Source organism: Abramis brama, assembly GCF_963993115.1.
Source record: "Abramis brama genome assembly, chromosome: 3".
Lineage (NCBI taxonomy): Eukaryota > Metazoa > Chordata > Actinopteri > Cypriniformes > Leuciscidae > Abramis > Abramis brama.
Window position 1 is genome coordinate 2,852,439 of NC_139965.1, and position 26,249 is coordinate 2,878,687.

Here is a 26,249-nt window from a genome sequence, read left to right on the forward strand (position 1 = left end):
TTTTGAAGTTTGGGCTCAGAATATGATGATATTATACTCAAATCTCAAAGAAATGCCTCAAACAAACTTTATCACATCACTTTTATACAACCTTCAACCTTCATGATTACTGTAAAATACCAGTAGCTCTTTAAGGTTGAATGTGTTTCTTTCTCTCACCTGTTTCAGAACATTTTCTCTCATTGAAGGGTCAGTCAAATCAATTCTGGAGTTAAACTGCATTTTTACAAATGATCTTTTTAAAACGGGACCTAAACAAAGATACATTCATAGATGTAAATATATGAATTAGTTGACTTTGTGTTCATTAAATCTCCTCACTGTGTCTTGCGGACAAAAAATATGATGATGTTTTACCTTTTCCATAAACCTCCACCTCACAGAGAGTGAGTGTCTTCATGTCTCCAGGAATGATCAGATTCACATAACGTCCGTCCATCCCATAACATGAGTAGCTGTAGGACTCGCCAGCTGGAATAGCAGGAATAACAGCACAACTACAGACAGAGAGAGAAACTGATGAAGGAGATATTGTGTTGAATCTTTGCATTTCAATCCTGTTCTTTCAACCTCAAGAGTCTCACATGGGATTGTTGCTGCCGTTGTTCTCCAAAGAGTTTCCGATGCGAATCTCCGCTCCGTTTATTTGTTCTGCACAGCAGTCTAGTCTGTTAGTGACGACCACTGCACTAACTCTGTAAATATGACGCAGATCCAGCCTCCACCACGGGTTAGTCTCATTAAGGGTTGAGGAGCATCCCGTGTTCAACTGCTGGAGACCTCGATTACCATCAATGGCCTTTACAGCAAACCAGCTCCCAGATGTTGACGACTGTGTAACGGCTCCTCCTACTGCCAGATTTCCTGGGAAAACAATAGACTTCTAACACGTCTTGACACTCAAAGTTTGAACATGCACTTGTGTGAATGAGATTTGAGAGCTACAGGATTATTGATGAACTACAACTTGAGGTGAATTGAGTCATTTCCGCACCAACTTTTTTGTACTTCCTATGTTAACATTTTCCCCAGTTCCTGTAGTTAGAATTAAACAAACACTGACCTTCCTCACAACAGGGACACATGCATTTATCTGAATAATCTGACTGTAAGATGCCAATAGTGTCATGAGTCAGGTCACCTCCTTCCTTTCTCTATTCTTTCACACACACACACGCACACACGCTCGCACACATACACATTCACACACGCGCATCAGATTCATCCTATCTCTCTCTCTCTCTCTCTCTCTCCCCTCCCGCACCTGTTAGTCATCGCAATCAGTGCTCGCACTGATTTGCGATGACACCTGTTTCCATTTTCTCCCTAATGCGCTCTCTTTATCTAGTGTTTGTTCTAGCAGTCATTTGTTGGATTATTGTTTCATGTCATGCGTTTACACGGCTGCTCTCTTCAAGAATATTGGAAGAAACTCACCATTGTCCTGTCTGTCCGGTACGTCTGTGTCACCTGTTCTGTCTATTCAGCTCAACCAACTTCACACTGAGTCCAGAGCCCTGTTTCTACCACGTGAGCCTCTTTGCATACAGTGACTGTGATTCCACCTGCTCTGTGATCTCCTATCCTACGGCTGACCAGATGTACTCTTCAAGACGACAACGAGTTTCTATTTTTATGTTCTCACCAGCTCTGTGTGCTACAACGACAGACTGCCTTGTTTCTTGTATAAATTACCAGCTCTGTGTGCTTCTACGACAGACTGCCTTGTTTCTTGTATAAATCTGCTCCGTGAGCATCTTCAACAGACTGCCTTATTTCTTGTATAAATTAAAGACTGTTGAAATTGAGAACCTCTGCTTCTGGATCTAGTGGGGGACTTCGGTTTGGGAGGCTCGATCTGAGTGCTGCCGTTCTTTCGGGCTCTTTAAGGAAGAGATGATCAAGGTCTTTGACAGGTCAGTCTTCGGTGGCGAAGCTTCACGTCTTCTTGCTGTTCTTCGCCAGGGCAGAAGATCTGTGGCTGATTTTGCAATAGAGTTCCGAACCTTGGCGACTTCAAGTGATTGGAACGAGCCCGCACTTATCGCTCGCTTTCTAGAGGGGCTGAACTTAGATCTTAAGGAGGAGATCTACGCACGGGGACCACCCACTCAGCTGGATCAACTCATTGAACTGGCCATTCGCTTGGATAAGTGTTTCGAACAGAGACGACGCGTTCGCTCTTTCCATTCCAAGTCTAACGGTCCCTCTCCAACCTCTGCAGTCCCTGTTCGCAGCCAGTCTGAAGCTGAGCCTATGCAGATGGGAAGTGTGCACATTTCTTCAGAGGAACGACAGAGACGTATACAGAGTCGTCTTTGCCTTTACTGCGGTGCGCCTGGTCATTTCATTTCCTCCTGCACGCTAAAAGACAAGGCTCGCCAGTAGACGGAGGAGTACTGGTGAGCGCCTCTGTCATCTCCTCTTCACCCAGATCTCGCACTACGATCTCCGCTGTTCTCCGCTGGGCGGGCTCCTCAGTTACTGGTCCTGCTCTCATCGACTCTGGTGCCGAGGGCAATTTTATCGACGAGAGTTGGGCCTGTGAACACAAGATTCCTTTAATTAATTTGACTAAGCCTACTTCAGTCTTTGCCCTGGACGGCAGAGAGCTTTCTTCAGTTCACCGTGTCACTAGCCCGGTGAGTCTTACTGTCTCCGGCAACCACCAAGAGACTATTTCTTTTTTTATTTTTCAGTCTCCTGGTACCCCTATTGTTTTAGGCCATCCCTGGCTTATTCAACATAATCCTCAGATTGACTGGGTAAAGGGGTCTATTCATACTTGGAATTTATCTTGTCATGTAAACTGTCTTGTGTCTGCTCTCCCTACTGTGTCATCTGTTTCTGTGTTTCAGGAGGAACCTGATGATTTGTCTGGAGTCCCGGAGGAGTACCATGATCTGCGGGCGGTTTTCAGCCGTTCTCGGGCCATGTCTCTACCGCCTCACCGGCCTTACGACTGTAGTATTGAACTCCTTCCTGACTCTATTCCCCCTCGCGGCAGATTATACTCCCTTTCGGCGCCCGAGCGCGTTGCTCTAGAGAAGTATCTTACCGAGTCCCTCGACGCGGGCATTATTGTTCCGTCCTCGTCTCCTGCCGGCGCGGGACTTTTCTTTGTAAAGAAGAAGGATGGCTCTTTGCGTCCCTGTATCGACTATCGCGGGCTGAACGACATAACGGTAAAGAACCGTTATCCTTTGCCTCTTATGTCGTCAGCTTTCGAAGTCCTACAGGGCGCAAAGATATTTACTAAGTTAGACCTGCGCAACGCTTACCATTTAGTGCGCATCAAGGAAGGAGACGAGTGGAAGACCGCGTTCAACACCCCCGTGGGTCACTTTGAATACCGGGTTTTACCTTTCGGTCTGGTAAACGCTCCCGCAGTTTTTCAAGCCTTAATTAACGATGTCTTGAGAGACATGCTAAACGTTTTTGTATTCGTTTACTTGGATGACATTTTAATTTTTTCCCCGTCCCTCCAGGTTCATATTCAGCACGTACGCCGCGTCCTGCAGAGATTGCTTGAGAATCGTCTATTTGTTAAAGCAGAGAAATGCGTCTTTCACGCTCAGTCGGTTACCTTTCTCGGTTCGGTAGTTTCTGCGGAGGGGATCAGCATGGACCCCGACAAGGTTCGAGCTGTTCTCGATTGGCCAGTTCCAGATTCCCGTGTCGCGCTCCAGTGATTTTTGGGGTTTGCTAATTTTTATCGGCGCTTTATTCGGAACTTTAGCCAGGTTGCCGCCCCTTTAACTGCCCTCACCTCCTCCAAGATCAGATTCGCTTGGACGGAGGCTGCTCAAGGGGCTTTTGATCGTCTTAAGAGACTCTTTACCTCCGCGCCCATTCTGATCACTCCTGACCCTACGCGTCAATTTATTGTTGAGGTCGATGCCTCCGAGATTGGGGTAGGAGCTATCTTATCACAACACTCTTCCCTGGATGACAAGGTCCATCCGTGCGCATTCTACTCTCATCGCCTTTCGCCCGCAGAACGCAATTATGACGTTGGTAACCGAGAACTTTTAGCGATCCGTCTTGCTCTTGGTGAGTGGCGACACTGGCTTGAGGGAGCCAGTGTACCATTTCTTGTCTGGACGGATCATCGCAATTTGGAGTATATCCGTTCTGCAAAACGTCTAAATGCCCGTCAAGCCCGCTGGACCTTGTTTTTCGATCGCTTTGATTTCTCTATTTCGTTTAGACCTGGCTCTAAGAACCTCAAACCCGACGCGCTTTCTCGACAGTTCGACTCCTCGAAGGAGGCTTCGACTGATGAGAGGATTTTACCTCAGCACTGTGTGGTCGGAGCTGCCGTCTGGGGAGTTGAACAGGTTGTTAAACGGGCGCTCACGCAAACCATTAGACCCCCCCGCTCACCTAAGGGTACATTATTTGTTCCCGTTTCTGCTCGTCCGACGGTTCTTCGCTGGGGTCATTCTTCCAAATTAGTTGCACATCCCGGGGTAAGAGGAACTCTCGCGACTATTCGTCAGAGGTTTTGGTGGCCCACTCGTGAACGCGACATTCATCGTTTTGTTGCAGCCTGTTCTGTCTGTGCCCAGACCAAGTCTAGTAATAGTCCACCGGCAGGTTTGCTTAGACCTCTTCCCATTCCTTCACGCCCCTGGTCGCATATCGCTTTAGATTTTGTGACTGGGTTACCTTCTTCATCTGGGAATACGGTTATTCTCACCGTCGTGGACCGTTTCTCTAAGGCTGCACATTTTATTCCTCTCCGTAAATTACCGTCTGCCCTCGAGACCGCCCAGATTATGGTAAATCACGTTTTCAAGATCCACGGTCTACCTTCGGACCTAGTGTCTGACAGAGGTCCCCAATTTACCTCTCAGTGCTGGAGGGAATTCTGCCGACAGATAGGGGCTTCCCCCAGTCTGTCGTCAGGATTTCATCCACAGACCAATGGACAAGCCGAAAGGACCAACCAGATTCTTGGCCGCATGTTGCGCAGTCTTACCTCTCAGAATCCCGCGTCATGGTGTGATCAGCTTCCCTGGGCTGAATACGCCCACAATTCCCTTCCTTCGTCTGCTACTGGGTTATCCCCATTCGAGTCTAGTCTTGGTTACCAACCTCCGGTATTTTCCGCGCAAGAATCGCAGATTTCTGTTCCGTCTGTCAAAGTTTTCATTCAGAGGTGTAAACGTACCTGGAGGAAGGTGAGATCTGCCTTATGTCAGTCCAGAGAACGTACACGTCGAGCCGCCAATCACCACCGAATTAAGTCTCCCAGATATGTCTGTGGGCAGAAAGTGTGGCTGTCCACTCGTAATTTGCCCATTCAAGAGACGTCTCGCAAACTCATGCCTCGTTTTATCGGACCTTTTCCCGTCGTAAAGGTTATCAGTCCTGCTGCCGTAAAGCTTAAACTGTCCCGTCAGATGCGTCGTGTCCATCCGGTTTTTCATGTGTCCTGCATTAGACCTGTTATTCATGCGCCCACCCATCCCACCCCTCCTCCTCCTATTGATGAGGAGACCTCTATTTACAGAGTCCACAAGCTCCTCGACGTCCGTCCTCGGGGGCATGGCCACCAGTTTTTGGTGGACTGGGAGGGGTACGGTCCTGAGGAGAGGCGGTGGATTCCGGCCCGGGACGTCCTGGATCGCTCGTTGATTGATGACTTCTACCGGTCCCGTCAGGCTCCTTCCTCGGGAACGCCTGGTGGCGCTCCTTGAGTGGGGGGGTACTGTCATGAGTCAGGTCACCTCCTTCCTTTCTCTATTCTTTCACACACACACACACACACGCACACACGCTCGCACACATACACATTAACACACGCGCATCAGATTCATCCTATCTCTCTCTCTCTCTCTCCCCTCCCGCACCTGTTAGTCATCGCAATCAGTGCTCGCACTGATTTGCGATGACACCTGTTTCCATTTTCTCCCTAATGCGCTCTCTTTATCTAGTGTTTGTTCTAGCAGTCATTTGTTGGATTATTGTTTCATGTCATGCGTTTACACGGCTGCTCTCTTCAAGAATATTGGAAGAAACTCACCATTGTCCTGTCTGTCCGGTACGTCTGTGTCACCTGTTCTGTCTATTCAGCTCAACCAACTTCACACTGAGTTCAGAGCCCTGTTTCTACCACGTGAGCCTCTTTGCATACAGTGACTGTGATTCCACCTGCCCTGTGATCTCCTATCCTACGGCTGACCAGATAGAGTACTCTTCAAGACGACAACGAGTTTCTATTTTTATGTTCTCACCAGCTCTGTGTGCTTCAACGACAGACTGCCTTGTTTCTTGTATAAATTACCAGCTCTGTGTGCTTCTACGACAGACTGCCTTGTTTCTTGTATAAATCTGCTCCGTGAGCATCTTCAACAGACTGCCTTATTTCTTGTATAAATTAAAGACTGTTGAAATTGAGAACCTCTGCTTCTGGATCTTTCCTTCAAGTGTGACAAATAGAGTTTGAATATCGTCATACTGGTTTGGGAGGATATTAATAAATTGTAACAACTTTCAGTTTTGTATGGCGTGATATATTGAAAAGTGTTCTACAACAATGAATTACCTGCTAAATACCCGTAGACTTCAACCTCACAAAAAGTAAGAATCTTCTGATCTCCAGGAATATGGACAATCACGTAACGTCCCTCCATCCCGCGGCATGAGTAAGTGTACCTGGCTCCAGATGGAATAGTAGGAATTACAGCACATCTACAGACAGAGAGATAATCTGTTATCAGTTTCTGGTCATCTGCAGCAACATTAGTCTAAACATTCAAAGAAAGACTCACATGGTGTTGCTGTAAATGTTCAGAAAGTTCCCGACACGAATCACTGCCCCGTTTATCCTGGTATAATAATAGCTGGTCAGTCTGTTAGTGATGGTCACTCTGTTCACTCTGTATACTTTCATCAGATCCACTCTCCACCACGGGTTGGTCTGTGTGTTAGTGTGGGAATAGGTTTCACGTACACCATCGACTGCATATCTGGCATATCCACTCCCATACAAGGATGACTGGGTGGATGTTTTCCCTAATGCAGCGTTCTCTGAAAGAAGGCCAGTAAAAAGATAGTTTTATTCATTCTTGTTGAACATTAGAAAAGTGGGTCTTTAAAAGCATTTCATTGAAATAAATTGCCTTAGTGTTTTTATCCGTTATCCTTATCTGGGGTTATCATCATGTCATCAACTAAAACTAAAACCATTAAAAAAATATTACTTGAAAGGAAATGAACAACTGAATAGTGGAAGTAATAAAATAACTAAAACTTAAAAACTATATAGACATGTATAAAAAAATATATATTTCAAAAACAACAAAATTACTAAAACTTTCAATTTAGAGTGAAAACAGAAAATATAATAATACTGATGTTTTATGTGGTTTGGAAAGAAAAAGTCCCTGAAAATTATTTCCAAATGGCATACTAAAATTATATCTGGCATATTACTGTTACAGTTTGACAGTTAATAAAAAGAGAATAGAATAAAGATAAAAACCTATTTGAAAGCAAATAGATGCTTACCTTCTGCTCCATTTACCATTTCTTGAATCAATAAAAGCCCTGAGTAAAAAACAGATTTAAATTAGTTCAGATAACCAGGTTCTGCAGCGCTGTGAATTAAAGTAAAACTTTTTCTGCAAATAATTAACTTTAATATAGTCACTAATAAATCGCACGTAATCTGCATGATAAAGGCATTGTAAAACATTGATCTGTGTATTAACTAATGGCCAAGCTGGAGGAAACTACTGACATATTAACAATAATCTGCAGAATGCAAAATACTGTCAGTTGAAGTGGGACCAGAAGACGCTCCTTTGAATCACGACTTTCTTGAGAAATCATTTGCGTACACAAATGAGCACTGATTTCAAGATTTGTTTTGTAAAGCAGAACTAGAATAACGAAGTAACAAAGAAAAACATTCCAGAGATCCAGTGATGAAGGGAATTTACAATCTATACATTGAGAGATGCATTTCATGCAAACTATGAGAAAAGGAAGATGCTTGGAAAGAAAATGTGCAGTAAATCCACAGCAGAGAGCGAGATGAATGCAAACTATACAAGAAACATAGGTTGAAAACATTCCTTAACGAAGGGTTAATATTGGGGTTAACATTAAAGGAGAACTCCGGTCAATTTTAACATTGAGCTCATTTTTTTAAAAATCGGTGTTGCCTACACCCTGTTATCCTCTTTTTCAAATTTGCACCCTGTTGACTTAAATGGGGCAAGTTTTAAACCTGCTTTTAGCCTCTTAACATCCTTGATGTGTCATTACAAGTGCACAGCCAATGTGAGTGATTCCTTCAGAGTGAACACGGTGAATCTGACTGCAGTAGATGTGAAAGATATGAATAAAAATTATGTTATTTCAGCCAGTGCACATACCTGTATTTACATCCTGTTTACATTCTTGGTAACTAAACCTATGCGCGTGAACTCGACAATCGATTACTATGGACTTCGACCGAAAACAGGATGTAAATAAATAAATAATAAATAAATGAGCTCAATGTTAAAATTGACCGGAGTTCTCCTTTAAGGGTTAACATTACTGAATTAGTGTTAATATTAGCGTGAATCACGAATATCGTGAAATAGCAGATGCATGTATATTGTCCGTTACCCAGGAAGATCCACAGGCACTTGAAGAGCTTCTTCATGTTGGATTAAAGGCGTCTGTCTTTCTTTAGTGATGGAGAGTGTGTGAGAGTTACATACTTTTTTTGGAGGATGAGCCATTTAAATGTGCATCACATGATCAACCTTGTCTCTCCTCCCTTCTGTCTCTCCTCCCTTCTCTCTCTCTCTTTCAACATAGAACATATAGTTTCCATTAAAAAGGAACTAACTAAAATCTAAATGTCAGAAAAAAATAGCATTCCTCGATGGATATAATAGCTATCAGGAGCAGGAGTAATTAAATAATTAAAAAAAGAAATGTAAATAAAATATAACAGCAAGTTATATTTTATAGGCTTTTATCAAAATGAATCTGGTGTATGTGTGGACTCCTATTCAACATTTAAATTTAGATTAAACGCATTGTTGTATTTCTATCCTCTTCAGGAAGCACTGGGTGGATGCTCCCACGAACCCCCTACAGCCGACTTCCACCGGGTAGCTGACCTCTCTGCATTCGGCGGTGAGGTCAAGGTACCGGTCTTTTTTGCTCTCAAAGGCTGCCTCCATTCCTCCCTCCCAAGGGACAGTGAGCTATGCCAAAATTACTGCCCGGGCTGTGGCAGACCAGAGAATGATGTCCAGTCGAAGGTTGTTTGTGGTGATCTCTGTTGGAAACCTGAGCTGCCGATCGAGGTCCACTCTCAGGTTCCACTCACAACTGCCTGCCAGGGCAGATCCCTGTGGCAGCGTGATGTTAGGGGCCCCTCCTCCCTCTCCGACGAAATGGATCGGCCTCCTTGATGTCGGTGGTAGGCGCTCCCTGGCTGATTCCGCCCTGCATACCTCCAGGATCTCCGCTAGTTTCCGCAGGACTCGGTCATGGCGCCATCTGTACCGACCCTGGGTCAGTGCTGTTTTGCAGTTTGACAGGATGTGCTGCAGGCTCAGATTTGGGGCATTGCAAAGTTGGCAGCTCTCCTATGAGCCATACCACAGACAGAGGTTGCTGGGGCTTGGGAGGGGTGTAGTAGGTGGACCTTATGAGGAAACTCAGCCTGGCTTGGCGGATCTTCCACATGTCAGCCCAACCTACGGTCCGGCTTATTACTCCTTCCCAGGTCGTCCAGCGTCCTTGCTGGTGTTGGCTAAGGGCTTTGATCTGATAGTTCTCCTCCTCTGTCCTGACCACCTCGGAAATCACTAGCTCTTTCCTCTCCTTCCTTGTTGCTTTGGACCACATCTTCGGAGCAGGCCCCCACCCCAGGCCAGTTCTCCCTGACTGTGTCCTGCCAACAGTCTCCTGGTGTTTCAGCCTGCTGATAGCCTGATCGACTGCTAGTTCTGCCCTCCACTTGCGACCTGTTCGGACTGGGGCTTTGGTGTTCTGCACAGATGGGTCCGACGAGAATAATACAAAGACAAAAATTTCAAAGGCAAAAATAACATAAACACGTAAAAGTCTTCACCCGAATTGCAGCCCCGAAAAAACCTCTCCAAGGCTTTAATACTAACTCTGTTTTTGGGCTGCCTTCTAACTATGGGCTGTTATTATAGTATAGCTAATTCCCTTATAAGGTAAAACTTTGTCGTGTCCACATACACACACACACACATATCACTTCTAACAATGACCCTTAAGTTCGCGGGCCAAGCTCAAATTATGCTTTAAATAATTTGAGCGTGTCCTGCAAATTCAACACATCCTCATTTGAGCAGTCTATTTCATTTTCAACCATAAAACTGTTTGCAATGTGTATTATGTTCTTGTTTAATCATTCGGCTTGTCTTTTAATTTTAATTAACTGCTGTGCACGATGAATCAGTTCATTCCTAGGTAGTTGTGCTTTAGTGGAAGATTTTCGCCAGTGCCTTTCTCTTCTTCTTCTCCGTCTTGCGAGCTCTCTTTGCGTTATCCCTCCGGAGATGTTCAACTATAAGATCGTCCATAAAAATCTCAACCTTGTCTGTGACATTAACATTTCTTATTTCTGGGTCATCTCCATCTGTTAAATTCAATGCATGCAGACAGTCTTTAATATATACCATTGCTGGGGATTTATCAGAAGAAGATTTATCAGAAGACTTCATAATCATTTGTTCTCCAATAGTTATTACAGCATCTAAAACAAGAATTTGGATTCTGTCACACACGGTTGCGGAGCTATTAGCTAAAATGTTTAGTTTCTTATTAAGTTTCTTATTCGCAGACTTAACTGCTAGAGGAGCAAAAGTTACACACTTTAGCTTTTAGCAAAACGTGGAAAGACTCAAACCGTTTCAGTGAAGAAGATCTTAGTTGTAGATCATAGCTAGTGAGTGGATCATAATGCTTGAGGCGACTTTTTTCCAAAGTCCCTACATCTCCTTTGACTATTCCCTCAATTCAGAATTTTAATACAGGGCACAATACAAATAAGTTTTTGTAAGTTAATTCCAGTAAACAGAGAGCAGAGATACTCAAATGATGCAGCAGAGCTGGATAGTGAATAAAAGGAGAAGAGTTAGTCCTACTCAATTTACAATTTAAATTGTGCAGCACCCTACATGACTAAAAAGACAACTTTTTTTTTGCATGTTGAATTCCCTACGCCAGAGTGTAGATGAGGTACAACTGGTACGAGAGATTAGTTTAGTCAAGCCTTTAATGGCGATCGCATACACATCAACAACAAATGGCCCACACTCCACATATTGGCCCTAACCCTAACCCCATTCATAAAATTTCCAGTATCTACATTCTATTTCCACTACCTTTATATCACATGTAAATATCGTCTATATGTTTTACGTTAAGTATGGTAAAGTTGTTAAGAATGGTGGTCTACAATTTTTGTTAAGGCAAGGCAAGGCAAGTTTATTTATATAGCACATTTCATACACAATGACAATTCAAAGTGCTTTACATAGAAGAAATTAAAATAATAAAAAGAAATAAGAATAATTAAAATAAAATAAAATAAAATACAGTATAGTACAAACAGTCGGACGAACAGCGGCACAGTGCTCATTCAGTAAATTAATGAGAAGAAAGTCTGTCTAGCTTTGCCTAGTTCCATATTGAAAGCATGGATGCTGTCTTTGTAGATGTTATAATGGACTACAATTTTTGTCTTCCGCCACATGCGCTCTACTTTTCTGCATTGTCTTTTCATATTTTGCACTGCGGTTGAGTTTCTCCAAGGTGCTTTTTGTCTGCCACTCTTCTTCCTGATTTTAACAGGAGCAATATCATCAATTACAGTTTTAACTTTTGAGTTAAAGGAATCAAGGAGAAAATCAACAGAGTCTGCAGATATGCTTGGTGTTAAGGATATAGCCTTCATAAATAGTACACTAGTGTTCTCATTTAAGCATCTCTTCTTGACAGACACAGATCTAGCTTCAGTGGCAGGAGAGATCAATATATCAAAGAAAATACAGAAATGATCAGACAGTGCTACATCCTTAATAACAATCAGTGAAATGTTTAGACCCTTACTGATAAGTAAATCTAGAGTGTGTCCGCGATTGTGTGTGGGTCCATGTACATGCTGAGTAAGATCAAAAGTTTTTTAAACAGTTTTGATTTCTTTTGCCATATTGTTTTCTGCATTATCTATGTGAAATCTCCAGCAATGGCAAAACAGTCAAACTCTGAGGTAATTGCTGATAACATTTCTGTAAAGTCCTCAGCAAAGGCTGGAGAGTATTTTGGAGGCCTGTAAATAATGACAAGTAAAATGCATGGAGCACCTTTTAACACAATACCCAGATATTCGAAAGAAGGCAGTTGGCAGTTGTGTTTTCCTTTCCGCCGGAATGTAAGCTGGTCGGGTAAAAGAATTCTGCGTTTTTGTAATAATCCAAACTTTGTTGTTTGAGCACTGTGCTGATTTGCTGAAGTTAAAATTAGGTGATAAAGGGAGATAAAATATAAAAATATAGAAGATAAAATATAAAATATAAAAGCGATAGAGCAAAGCGCGGAGCAGTAAGCAAGAGCGTCCGAACAGTAGCTGAGCAGGAAGTGTAGCTAAGTGTAGTTAAATGAAGTTCTTCATTAATGATAAATGGCTAATATGTCAAGCATGTCAGAAGGCTGCAGTTTTGCTCCTCATTTGCATCCATCACTAGAGAAAGACAGAGAGATAGACAGATAGTTTGAGAGAAAGACAGTCAGTGTGATTGAAGTGGACATGGAAATCTCTGCTCAAATTGTTTGAATGTTATTTTCAATTTAAAACAGGTGTCAACACTGATGCGCCACTATCAAGCACTTTAACAGGGCAGCACAGACTCATGAAACAAGCTTTACAAAGTGACATAATTCCACAGCCTTTCTTGACCCTGAAAAGAGCAGTTCAATTGTGCATCAGTGTGATCATCTGTTGGCTTGTCATCATGAGGATTGTTTCGATCTTTGTGCTGTTATCAGGTGATCAGTTGATCAGTGATCAATGAATTTGACATTTTGGATTTATAAAGTAAATGTCATTAAAACAATGTTTCTCCACAGCTCTGAGCGCCTGTGTGAACCCTTGTGTGTTTTACTTTATTCCTGGAAACGTCAGAATCAAAAGACAAAAAAAATCCTGCAGACAGAATCACTCAGATCTCGCCACCGTTGACGACCAGACGGATTATGATGAGATCTTAAAAACTGTACCCGGAGATTTTAAAGGAGAAATGTGGACTGGACTCTATCGTAAGGATGCAAACGCTCCCTGGATCTGGTCTGATCAGAGCAAATCCACATTCAGACTGTGGGATAGCGGACAGCCGAACAACTATGGTGGCCAGCAGTTCTGTATGGGAACATCTCTTGCTGGAAAGCGGAATGATTTGGAGTGTCCAACTAAAACTGCTTTTATCTGCTACACTGGTGAGGTTTTTTTATATGGTACATTTCAAAATTTGGATTTGTTTATTATTTACAAAAATGTGCTTATTATAGCACCACCTATAGAAAGATGGGAGTATGTGTGAATCTCTGTGTAGTGGGTGGAATTAGTGACAGTTTTAGATCATCATTCATGAACCCCTAAAAATAAAATATTCAGAAAGGCTTCAAAATTTCAAAAACATCACAAAAACAACAGGTCCAGCTCAGCCTGGACCTTTGCACTTTTAAAATGTTAGACTTTTAAGATCCTGTAATTTAGATTATACACACAATATTGCAGGTTGCAATATACGCATGTATTAATTACATTTGATTATATTTTTTCTCAGAGTATACTGTATGTGTGTCTCACAGTGAAGAAGAGAAACATAGTAAGACTGGAGGTGAAATCAAGTCAACATGTGAATGATCCTTCGGTGAAGGCAGAGATTCTGATGAATGCGAGTTCATAATGTACAGTTTGTTGAAAGTATACTGATATCGGAGGAACTTACTAAGGGACCGTTCGGTATTTATGGAAGGGGCCACCGGAGGAAAATAGGGGAGGGTCATGTCTTTTTTTTCTTTGTTGAGGGGAGGGTCATTCAACTTTTTTTAGTCTAGGGGGAGGGTCACCCAACTTTTATATTCATTAAAACAGCAACATTTCAAAGTGGCTTGTTTGGTGCTATTTTTTTCCATTTAGCTCCATGTTGATCTCGCGTTATCAGCCCCCCTTCGATATCAGATGGGTCTGACCCAACAAAAATCCAGTTTGGCGCTGTTTGACAGTGTGCGCTTCAGTTCGCGCTTAGAAAAAGTGCAGCATCATGTCAGAACAGAATGCCAAAGAAATGTTTACCCGGCAAAGCTTTAAAGCACGAGCAAATAATGAACTTTTGTTAAGTGCACAGTGTCCTGTGAGTGTAACTCTACCGCTGCATTAACATGTGATGTGAACGTACGTCGAGTTTAACAGTATTGGGACTGAGGCGCCAGAACTGCTGATAGAATGTGCGCTGTAGCGCGATACTACCATATTTTAGTTTCCATTCTTATTTTGTTTCCACGATGTGTAAGATGTAGGGCTACCACCAGCCGCGGCGCTACCATTGGGCCCGGGTGGGCATTTAGGTCCGGGCCCACCCATTTTCTATAGCCTATGGTTTTGTACGTTTCTTCATTCGGATCTATTTGCGATGATCGATCCAAATTCTAAACAAACAGTTTACATGCTTCGTCCTTGTTACATTATTCATTAAGATAATAATTAATAAATGCACGCATAATTATCAGTGAACTTGATAAATGTTGCAGATATGTTTTACATGCATGCATAACAAATGCCTTTCAACTTGTGTGTGCAAAATTCAGAATAAAATGAATGTGCAGCAATTTGTACAAATACAGAGTCTGTAGGCCTACTGTGTTGTTACCATTAAATAAGCTCATTTAGTTTCATTTTTGTTAAAATATAATAATGTTATTTTTTCATCTATGTTGATTATGAAAAGTGAACCGCACACACGAGTATACGCAATATCGAGAGACATGGAGCGGGTCAGACATGATTTTGACCACTTAATTAAGTTTTGTTTTGCAGAAAACGATTTTTTTAAGTGAATTTCGTTTTGTATAAATTGTATCTTAATTTTAATATTTTTTTTTTTTATCAACCAATTGCCAAATACCAAATATAGCAGACAACACAATCATAGAGGCGCCCGCGTGGTCACTTGCACTGCTCGTAAACAGGAGCGCATCTCATCCTAACTTAACGAAACTCAGCATATGCCTCACATACATGAAATATATCTTAAGAAAGCTTGAAATGTCTTTTCAACAATTTAAAACGAAAGGAAATAGGCTACTCTCTGGTTATGTAATGATGTGCATTTCTCTCTATAGGCGCGTTCACTACTACGGAGATGGCGATCGTCAACTTCATCTTTACAGCTGTTGTTGCTGTTAATAAACTAAAAATAATAGGCTTATAATTTTATTAAACAATAAATTAAATGAAATTTTTATTGTATTAAAAAAGCAACAAAAAAATCCTGTTTATCAATATTGTGTGTGTGTGTGTGTGTGTGTGTCGAAATAATTTGTCCGCAGCTGCTCAAAAAAAAAAAAAAAAAAAAAAAAACAGTCAAAAACCCCACTGTCAGTGTTTTGTAAGGAACAGGCAAATATGTTCAATATAGCAGGAGACATTTTAATTGTTTACTAATAAAACAGTTATTTTTTATGTCAGTGTCGGCTAGACAGATGAAGTTGACGACTCGCGATCTTCGCAGCGCTACCACATCTTTAAATCACTATTAGTAGGCTATTATTTAAGTTAACATAAAATACATAGACCTACACCACAAAAACTAGTTGAGGATAAATTCGTTAAAATTGGGCGATTCCAGTGAATGGACGTGACATTTGCAGTCAAAACTTAAAATAAAAATTCTCAGAAAATGCATTTATTTGAAACGTCTAAAAGGAGTCAAGACATTAGAAAAATATCAGTCTACACATGCGTTTTATATTTAATATGAGGGAAATACACATGTGACGTGACACACAAAAAAATCTTTAACTTTTAGGTGGCAAAATATTTTTTCAGTAATTCTATAAATTACACTGTGCAAACCAAAATATATATACCCACCGGATGAATAAAGATCGGCCTCCACAGAAAATTAAATTTAATATTATTTTTATTTTATTTTTCGTGTTTGCATTATGTGAAAAAAAAAAAAAAAAAATGTTACGGACGTGACAGTTCTCCATTACGCACGGACATGACTGCTTTGAAGCGACTTTAAAAATTGCACAGAGACCTCAAACAGAAAGCACAAAGCCTTTCTTTAAAGTGAATTTCGTTTTTTTATTAATTTTATCTTAATTTTTATCAATGTTTCATCTGGATTTAATAAATAAGAAGTAGTCTAAATATAGTAGAAAATAGATAATCATGACACGGAGGCGCGGGCGAGTGAACTGGACTCTTGTCTCATAAATGAACCGAAACTCAGCGTAAGGTAGCCTATGCTACTTGCCTCATAGACCTGAGAAATATATAGAAAGCTTGAAATGTCTACTTTTAAACATGCAGAACAATTCAAAACGAAGGAAAACAGACTGCTTTTTCCTTATGAAATGTGCATTTCTCTCTGGCGCGTTCTGAGAAGATCGCGACGCATCGTCAACTTCATCTTTGCAGTAGACACAGAAAACACTTGTTTATTAAAAACAATTAAAAAGTCTAGCTATATATGACATATTAATAATCATTACTTTTGCCGGTTCTTTGTGACAGCTTTTAGATGCTTTATTCGCAACGCCACCCACATGTTGAACGAGTCACACCGCATCAGCACCGAAAACATGATTTTTTTTTCAAATCTAAAATAAAAAATCGTGATACGAACCGAATCGTAGGTTTGGTCTATCGTTACAGCCAGATGAGAAAGCAAGAGTTTATGGTTTAAAAAACAAACAAACAATGGCTATCTGAACATCTTTGCCAAGCGCAAACCAGTACAGAATTAGGCTAATCAATAAATTATCGGGGAGGGTCATGCCTTTTTTCACAATCATTTTGGAGGGTCATAGAAAAAATTATTGCTGGCGAAGGGAGGGTCATGTCTTTTTTGACAACAGATCTCAAAACTCCTCCGGTGGCCCCTTAAATAAATAACGAACAGTCCCTAAGAGTACGGATTAATAAAAGTGTGTTTGTGTTCTTCAGATAGAGCAGATACTGAAGGAGAAGGGACTGACAGAAGATGCAAAACTGTGTTGGAAAATTCAATCAGATGGAAATGTCTTCCAGAAGAACCAGAAGAGTGATGGCACGCAACAGACTTGCCTTTGAAAAGTGAAGAAATAAAACTTTACTGGTTGTTTATTTATAAAATAAGATGAAACATATAGTTAAAAAAAAAAAAAAAAAAAAAAAAAGGAGTATATTATCGTAAAGAATGATTTGACAATTACTCACTAATTTTAGCTAATTAGGTGAATGATTGTGCGATGTTTCTGAAAGTTTATACCACATCTTTAAGTAACCATGACAATGCAACATTGATAGTAATATAATTTATAATAATATTTAAAAATCTATCAAATTATGCTATATGCCAGTAGATCTGGTCTTAAATAGATATTAATATAGGTAAAATAAAAATTAAATTAAATTATTATTAATCATTATAATTCCCTTTGAAACAAGCCACAAATTTGGCTTCACAGGGAGTATAAGAATGCAATTTCTAAAGAGACAATGCACCCTTAATGGTACATATAGCAATACAATCAATAAATATTCAATCATAAAATTAATTGTTATCATTCAAATACCTCAGATAATTGATCATACAATAAATTATAAACCTTGTATCTTTGGTGTGGTGTCTTGACAAGATACACTGGTTATCTGAGATTAATGACAGAGAGAATGGAGGGTACCTTTTGTCAAAAAACTGACAGTTTTATTGCTTTATGACCCTCTAAGCCCCGCCCCCTTTGACAGTGGGAATTTTCCCACGCTAGCTCCTCCCACTTATGGGTTGTAGGTAGACCGTGGGAAAACCGGACTTACGCCACACCTCCTTATGGGTTGAACATCTGAAGCGTGGGAAATTTCCCACGCTCAGTAGTTCTAAAACAGTGTATTTTTTAAAGAAATGTACAATAAAAACATAGTCAGAGAGATGAGATCGGTGTTTTTTTATTAAAGAAGACAGATGTACATTCATCACCTTTAAAACAGCAGTGGAATAAGTTAAAATTGTATTTTTTCTCTAAAAGAGTTATTTAAAAATGAATTAGTGTTATTTCAAGATCTTAAAACATTAAAACACCTTTTTATTTACAAGATGTTAAAACAACATTAAAACAACATTTACAAAAAGATCATTTTTAAAATGTTGACTTGTAAGCATTTAACTTTCACATAGTATTTTGTAAAAAAAAAAAACTTTTACATGAAACACAAACTAATTTAAAAAAGCCTTGCGTTTTTACATACCCAATTGTTAAAGGACTCAGAGTTTAAAGATACACAAGTGTTTAGTTGGGGTGGTGGAGGAGAGCGTCCACACAGGCCGGAGGTTTGACACGAATGACACAATGTGAAGGTTGCAGAGAGACACAGGCAAACCCCGCCCCTAGCCCCGCCCACAACAGATGTCACCGTGGGAAATTCCCACACCCCCTACAAACTCCCAAATAGAAAACACATCCACTCATCTCGGTGGTCGAACTTAAATGACCATAGAAAACCGGTGCAACGGCTCGAACAGACCACACCCCCTAACACACCCCTCTCAAAGCTGAGAGGTCAATTTCGATTTAAGGGTGCGTGTAAAAAATGACATCACGTGGGAATTCCCTCCCACAGCGTCATAGTCAGATGAGCTGTTTAAAAAAGGAGCGCAAGCTTGAAGTGAAATACTACTTGTTGGTTTTTACAAAACATAATCTGCAATGGCAACGGCTGGAACCCCAAAAACTCCAGAGAGAGGGATTACCGATGCTCTCGAGGATTTGACTTTAGCTCCACGAAAAAAACGAGGAACGCACGGCCCCTGTTTCACACAATTTCTCCACGACCCGGAAGACTCTGTGAAATATACTTTTCGCTTGTCCGAAGGACGTGCGTGTACATATGCTTATGACAAAAACAACAGAGTCAGATTTTTTAACGTGGATAGTGATGAGCGATTTACCAGCTATGCCACGGATGATCCTGCGTTAAAATTCACTGAAAGAGATTGGATTTTGTTCTATTCAAAAGTGTGGCCGGATTTACAAGAAGGTATGGACACGCCTCTTTTTATCGGCGAGTGGGCTGGATTAATCATGGGTACGAGATACCGAATTTTAGCGGATCAGATAAATAAGCATCCTGACGATTATATCTATATACTGTGTAGCGATTTTGGGAGCTATCCAGATTTCACATGGCCTGTATCTGAAAAAGACCATTTGAAATTATATGATCTGAAATTCATGTTCCAATGGAAGGATCTAGCGGTTATACAAAATATTTTTTCCAAGGTCAATCAGCTTTTCCAGTGGACCAATGCGTATGAGCGTTACACGAGTATCAAAGTGAAACTCTTCCACCCCGAGTGGGCTGTCGAATGTAGGCGTGGCTCCCAAATAACCCCGCCCAGTATATACAAGCATTAAAAGGCAGGCTCTTGAAAGCTTAGCTCATTCACGCATCATGTCTCAAGGAACTGACTCTTCTTCATCATCTCAACTAATTGGAATTACTGATGGATTACCGGATGGAATACAAGGATTACCGATGATGATGACAAATGGATTACCTCAGAAAAGCATCGATTGGATAAATACATTCTGTACTGAACTTGGATATCACAATCTGGCTTTCCTCAGAAACTACGGAGTTTCAACGCCTGCCCCCGTGACCGAGACCCCAGACCCAACAAACGATGTCTCGGGGATACAGGTCACCGGATTATAAAAGCTATTTTGGCTGTCATTCTGGAAATTCTGGTCGACAAACAAATGAAGAAAGATTGCGTTGGGTGCACTGTCGACCATCCATCTCAGACAAGACACAGTTGCTTGTTTGAACCTTCTGCATATTATTTTTACGGATGTTTTGAAGAAATCAGTCTGAAACTTCTCACCCCGGAGTTAAAAAACATATTGGCTCAGGCCTTGAGTCAGTACGGAGGCAGACCTCATCTCCAGAGGATCGAAGGAGCTGTTGAGGCAATTTTATACGGCCTCAAAGATGAAATGTACATAGTGGAACAATTATCTTTAATCCGTGAGAAATTAATCGACGAATCATGCGAGGAGATAATTTACTCTGCCGTGGACCAATGGAAACTCGCCACATCTGAAAACCCTGAGATCACACAGGTTTGAAAATGGGAAACTTCTGCTCTACCTCTTGGATTACAAAATATTTCTTTAAATCACGTGTTAAATGTGGAATATCTAACCTGCTCCACAAGATTATCCGGAATAACTGGAATACAAATACCACCATAACTTCGGATGAAAAACGGCTAATGGATTTAATGAATGTCGTAAGGGGATTATCGGACGAATGGGGTCATATGATAAGCATGTCTGTCACCTGCGACAACATACCATCTGCTGTCATCAAAAACATTATCGATCTGATGTCTAACGATCAGAACTCTCTTTTTAGAATAGGAAATATATTGTGTATTTGTACGTATGTAACTGATGTCTGCAGTTTGTTGAGTAACGAAAACCCGGATATATGTAATATTATTGATTTTCTAGTCGAATACATTTTGGAGAAGAATTTTGAAATGTCTGTGCAATTTTATTTCTTGTTTGTGTGATATAATTCATATTATATATATCTTTGTAACTTTCTACTTCTTACTTTCTAATAAAATCATTTTTGTTGTTTGGAAATGTTTTTTTTTTTGTAATGTTATATTGTAAAATAAAAAAATACAAATGTTTTCTAACTTTTATGTTGTGAAATAAAAATGTTTTGTAACTTTTATGTTGTGAAATAAAAATGTTTTGTAACTTTTATCTTGTGAAAAAAATGTTTGTGACTTTTATATTGTGAAAAATAAATAAATAAATACTGAACAAATTTGCAACTCGAATCATTATGACTGAAATCTCATAGCGTTGACATGGTAGAACTAATGAAAAAGATATACTATGACCCAGCGAGCTCTGGAGCTTTTGGGGGTAAAGATAGATTAAAACAAGCTGTATTAGAACAACATGGTGTAAGATTATCTGATAAAGACGTGAGTGATTGGCTCGCTAGTCAGGACACATACACTCTCCATCGAACAGCGCCAATACATTATAAACGGAACCGCGTAATGGTGTATGGGAAAGACCAACAGTTCCAGGCTGATTTAGTCGATATGTCCGCATACGCACAGGAGAACGACAATATTAAATATATTTTAACTATTATTGATATTTTCTCAAAATACGCGTGGACAAGGGTGGTGCAAAATAAATCATCATCCGAAGTAACTAAAGCTTTTTTGTCAGTTTTGAAAGAGGGACGTGTACCGATCAAACTACAGACAGATAAGGGTACCGAGTTTTTCAACAGGCCTTTTCAGCAGATGATGAAAAAATATTATATAACACATTTTGCAACAGCTTCTGAATTAAAAGCGAGTGTAGTCGAAAGGTTTAATAAAACTTTAAAAGGACGAATGTGGAGGTATCTTACAGCTATAAATTCCAAACGCTACTGTGATATATTGCAAGATTTGACAGATGGGTATAACTCCAGTTATCACAAGTCCATAAAAATGCGACCGTTGGACGTAAATAAAGAAAACGAATCCGTGGTATTCAATAATTTATACGGGAAAATGCGCAAAAAGACACCCGTCTTTAAATTCTCAGTGGGGGATGTGGTCAGAATATCTAAAGTACGGAATATATTTGCCAAAGGCTACGAACAGAACTATACCGAAGAATATTTTACAATAGCATCTTGTATACCAAGGGATGTGCCGGTGTATAAATTACAGGACTATGATGGCGAAATAATACAGGGGTTTTTTTACGAAAAAGAACTCCAAAAAATCATTGTGAGCGATGATAAATCGTTTAAGGTCGAAAAAATTCTCGATAAAAAGCGTCACGGAAAAGCCATGTACGTTTTGGTGAAATGGTTTGGATGGCCATCAAAATTCAATAGCTGGATTCGTGAAAAACAGGTGATTGATCTTCAGTCTCCTTTAAAACCCTAGGAGAGTCGTTAGCGTTCTCATTTACAAAAAAAACATGTCTGAGGAGGAGGGGTTCTACGTCACGCTACCGTGTAATGCATCAGGTCATGTCTACCCCGAAAATCAGATAGGTAATTACAGAACTAGACTGGCAAGAGCAATGCATTTAAAAGGATTATGGGAGGTGGCGTTGGTTGAGTTCCACTATCCAAAAACATGGTATACTTTCAACGAGGAAGACGCTACTTTTATTATTGAATGCGAGCAATGCTTGAACGACGATGAACGTAGCAAAGTGCGAGGGGATCTAAATATTGAAACTTTCCGGAAAGCCCTAAAAATATCTACGTATCATAATAATATAAAATATGGCTATTTTGAGGATATTTCAGTATTACTCAAGGAAATAAACACAACTCTTCCACCGGGGGTGCAGCTCAGGTACGATAATATAAAGAATAAGATATTTCTCAAATCAAATCAGAGAGCATCGTTAACGTTTTACGGAAAGCTAGCCAATATTCTAGGATTAAAAACAGGTGTTCCTATAGAAGATCTAAACAGTTCTGATGAACACGAAGAAGCTCGCACATACGCACCATACCAGGCTGACATAAGCGCGGGATTTTACACTCTATTTGTATACATAGATATAATAGAATATCAAGCAGTCGGTGTAAAAAGATCTACAACTTTGAAAAGACGAAGCAACACTATCTTCTAAATCATGTCGCTGATTCATGCAATGTCAGACGAATGTATTAAATCCGAACTGGATATTTTTACCCTTCCTTTAACTCAGACAGCTATTGAGAAAAAAACTTATGTGGAAATCCCCCCTATGTCTGCAATTAATGATGCTTCCCCGATTGAATTTTTCATCGCAGGGACTGGCGAAGATTACACAGATCTGAATAACACATTGTTATATACCCGTGTGAAAATAACTCTGCCAAACGGAGATGACGTACCACAAGGAGCTCCGGTGTCTTTGATTAACTACCCTGGAGCCTGCATTTTCTCGCAGGTGGACGTGTCCCTAGGAGATCGATTAGTGTCACAGTCATCCAGCACGTATCCGTACAGGTGCATTCTGGAAATGCTTATTAATTATGGAAAAGATACCCTAGAGAATAACTTTTCAGCCGGACTGTTTTACAAAGATACAGCTGGTCATATGGATTCTACAGACCCAGCTGGTGCTAATGCAGGTTTAACAAAAAGAGCTGCGTTTACAGATGGGAGTAACGTTGTGGAGCTATTGGCTCCAATACACAGCGACATATTCTTTCAGCCGAAATTACTATTGAACGGCGTAGATATTCGTATTCGTTTAACTAGAGCAAAAGACGAATTCTGTCTTATGCGCGGGGACGCGATCGATTACAAAGTAAAAATAATCTCCGCTTCTCTCTTTATCAAGAGGGTGTCAGTTTCACCCTCCCTCCGCTTGGGGCACGCTCAAGCTTTACTGTCGGCCACAGCCAAGTATACTTTTGACAGGGTATGTGTGAAAAACTTTTCTATACCAGCAGGAGCACGCGTCTCAAACCATGAAAATCTCTTCCTGGGGACTTTACCAAAATCCATCATTATAGCAATGACGGATAATGATGCTTTTACTGGCGCATACGATAAAAACCCATTCGCGTTTAAACATTTTAATCTTGAATATTTAAATCTCACCTCAGACGGTGGACATGTCCCAAATCGTCCTTTTCAGCCACAATTTAATTTAGGAAATGCAGTACGAGAATATTATCAACTGGTTACCGCCACGGGGAGACATCTGAAGAACCAGTCCTTGGCCATAGACAGGGAAGATTTTCTCAACGGCTACACACTGTTTGCCTATAACCTTACTCCGGATGAAGAGTGTTCGCAGCATGTTTCGCTAATTAGGTCAGGAAATATTAGGTTAGAAGCCCGTTTTAGAGAGCCTCTACAAAACACAGTAAACATTTTAATTTATGCCATCTACGATTCTCTACTTGAAATATCAAATCGAAGACAGGTGTTGGCAGAACACTACTGAAGGGTTTGAAATGAACACTGTGGAGTTAACGGAAATTATGGATAACATTGCGTGTAATATAAATTTTTTAGGAGTACTCGCTAGCGATCATTTTCCAAAAGAACCGCTGACAGATCTCCCGGCTCTATTAATTTGTAATACGGATCGATCGGACGAACCGGGACGCCACTGGTTAGCTATGTATATGGATCGAAACGGGGTCGGATGCTTTTTTGACAGCTTTGGGAATCCTCCGGATTCAGATTTTTTTCCTCCATCCATTCTCGACTTTCTAAAAAACAATTCTACACGAGTTCATCATTCTACCAGACAAGTCCAAGATTTTACATCAGTCACCTGTGGACAACATTGTGTATTTTTTCTGTATCATATTTCACGGGGTGTTGAGTATGAGGATATAATGAATTTTTACCATAACAATAATCTATTAAGAAATGATACTATGGTGTCTCTTTTCGTGAAAAAATTGAAACCCCTGGTCTGTGGTAGTAAAAGATTTAAATGTATCCAGTGTGTACAGTCTGGTAAAATGTTCCAGTCTTATTAATTCCTGTGTAACTAATAAACGACTCGTAAACAGATGAATAAATTTGTTTTCTTTTATTTGACATCAAAAACAATAACACATAAATGTTATAAACAACATGCTGTACAATAACATACAAATTCTCACACATGATAATATTCTGTAAAAAAACAACAACCAACAACAACAACAAAAAAAACATAGGTATCCCATTACATATAATTGTTAAAAATCCATCCATTCTTTTTCATCTACACTGGCTGGGTTAAATACATTTTCATCAGAATCGTGTGCGTGTGTGTGTGTGTGTCGTTTTTTCAAAGACTTAGTAGGTACAGTACCAAAGTCATCCGCGTGTGTTTTTCTTTTAAACGATTCAATCATCCGTCTTACATTATGATTGGTTACAGTCGAATGAGGAATCTTTAATGCCACAAATGCATCCAGAAAGTCATACCACCCTACAGGGCGACGATTGTCATGTATCGTCTGTGGTGAAGTTAGACTTTTTACCAGATCAAATATATGGGACCCTGGAATGATTCTCCCTTTATAAACAAATTCTCCATCAACTGTCCATGAAGACACGTGTTTGGCTTTCGACATTTTATCCATAATATATTTTACATTTTTTAACCTTTTCTGGGGAATATTGGTTAAAACTTCTGAGAGGATTGGGTCATCACTGACGTCATCATTCCTAACATCGGGGGTGTGGGAGGGGAGAGGTGTCTCGTGCTCCGGTAATTTAAGAGCTAGAGTGTTACTTTCCATATCACCGTGTTTTACCACACTTAAGAATCGTTGTAAAACATTAGTGTAGAGCTTGGATTTTTCGTAAGTGTTCAAATCATGCCTCTGCAGTATATCTCTAATAGATGAATCCAGGTCATTCTCCACAACCGTATGAATGTTCTCACGATGCGGCCCAGTCCTTAGTCTATCCAACTGATGTTTTGGCACAAGATACAGTTTCTCGGCATGCTGCATTTTTTCTCTTTAGATTCAATTTCTAGTTATTAGACTAGATAGGAAAGGAAGCGCTACACTGAGAAGGGGAAGCAGAAAACCCCCTTTTTGATTAATCATACGTCTTTTTCTTGCGATATTTATCTTTTTATTAGCAACGTATTTCTTTTTAAAGTCCCGTGCTGTTTCGCAGTTAGAGGAATCTTCCCATGCATAATATTGAGAGCCACTTCACATAAAGCCAATATTAACTCGTCGGGTGATGATTGCAGAATAACACGTCGCTGCTTGGGTGAACTCTTGTATAATAACTTTAAGAGGTAGAGGTTTCTGGAAAGCCGTGTGCTCATTTTTTTCACTTCTGGACGTACACCACCGGATAGTCTGACAGTAAATCCGTTCTGAGCCGGTATTTTTCAGGTGTGTGTGGTTTATAATCGATTAACAAATAACTGTAAGGGCGTTCAGTTGCATCGTTATACGCTTTGATAAAAAATCT

General features: G+C 40.3%; 1 protein-coding gene across 1 annotated transcript; it reads right to left on the reverse strand.

Annotated features, from left to right (window-relative positions):
• Positions 1 to 6,536: 6,536 nt before the first annotated feature.
• Positions 6,537 to 7,537, reverse strand: LOC311078936 (fucolectin-5-like; the record flags this gene model as incomplete). The annotated part of the gene is made up of 3 exons (XM_084107987.1): positions 6,537 to 6,699; positions 6,780 to 7,038; positions 7,519 to 7,537. The coding sequence occupies 3 exons, from the start codon at positions 7,535 to 7,537 to the stop codon at positions 6,537 to 6,539; spliced, it is 441 nt and encodes a 146-aa protein (XP_083964113.1).
• Positions 7,538 to 26,249: the final 18,712 nt, after the last annotated feature.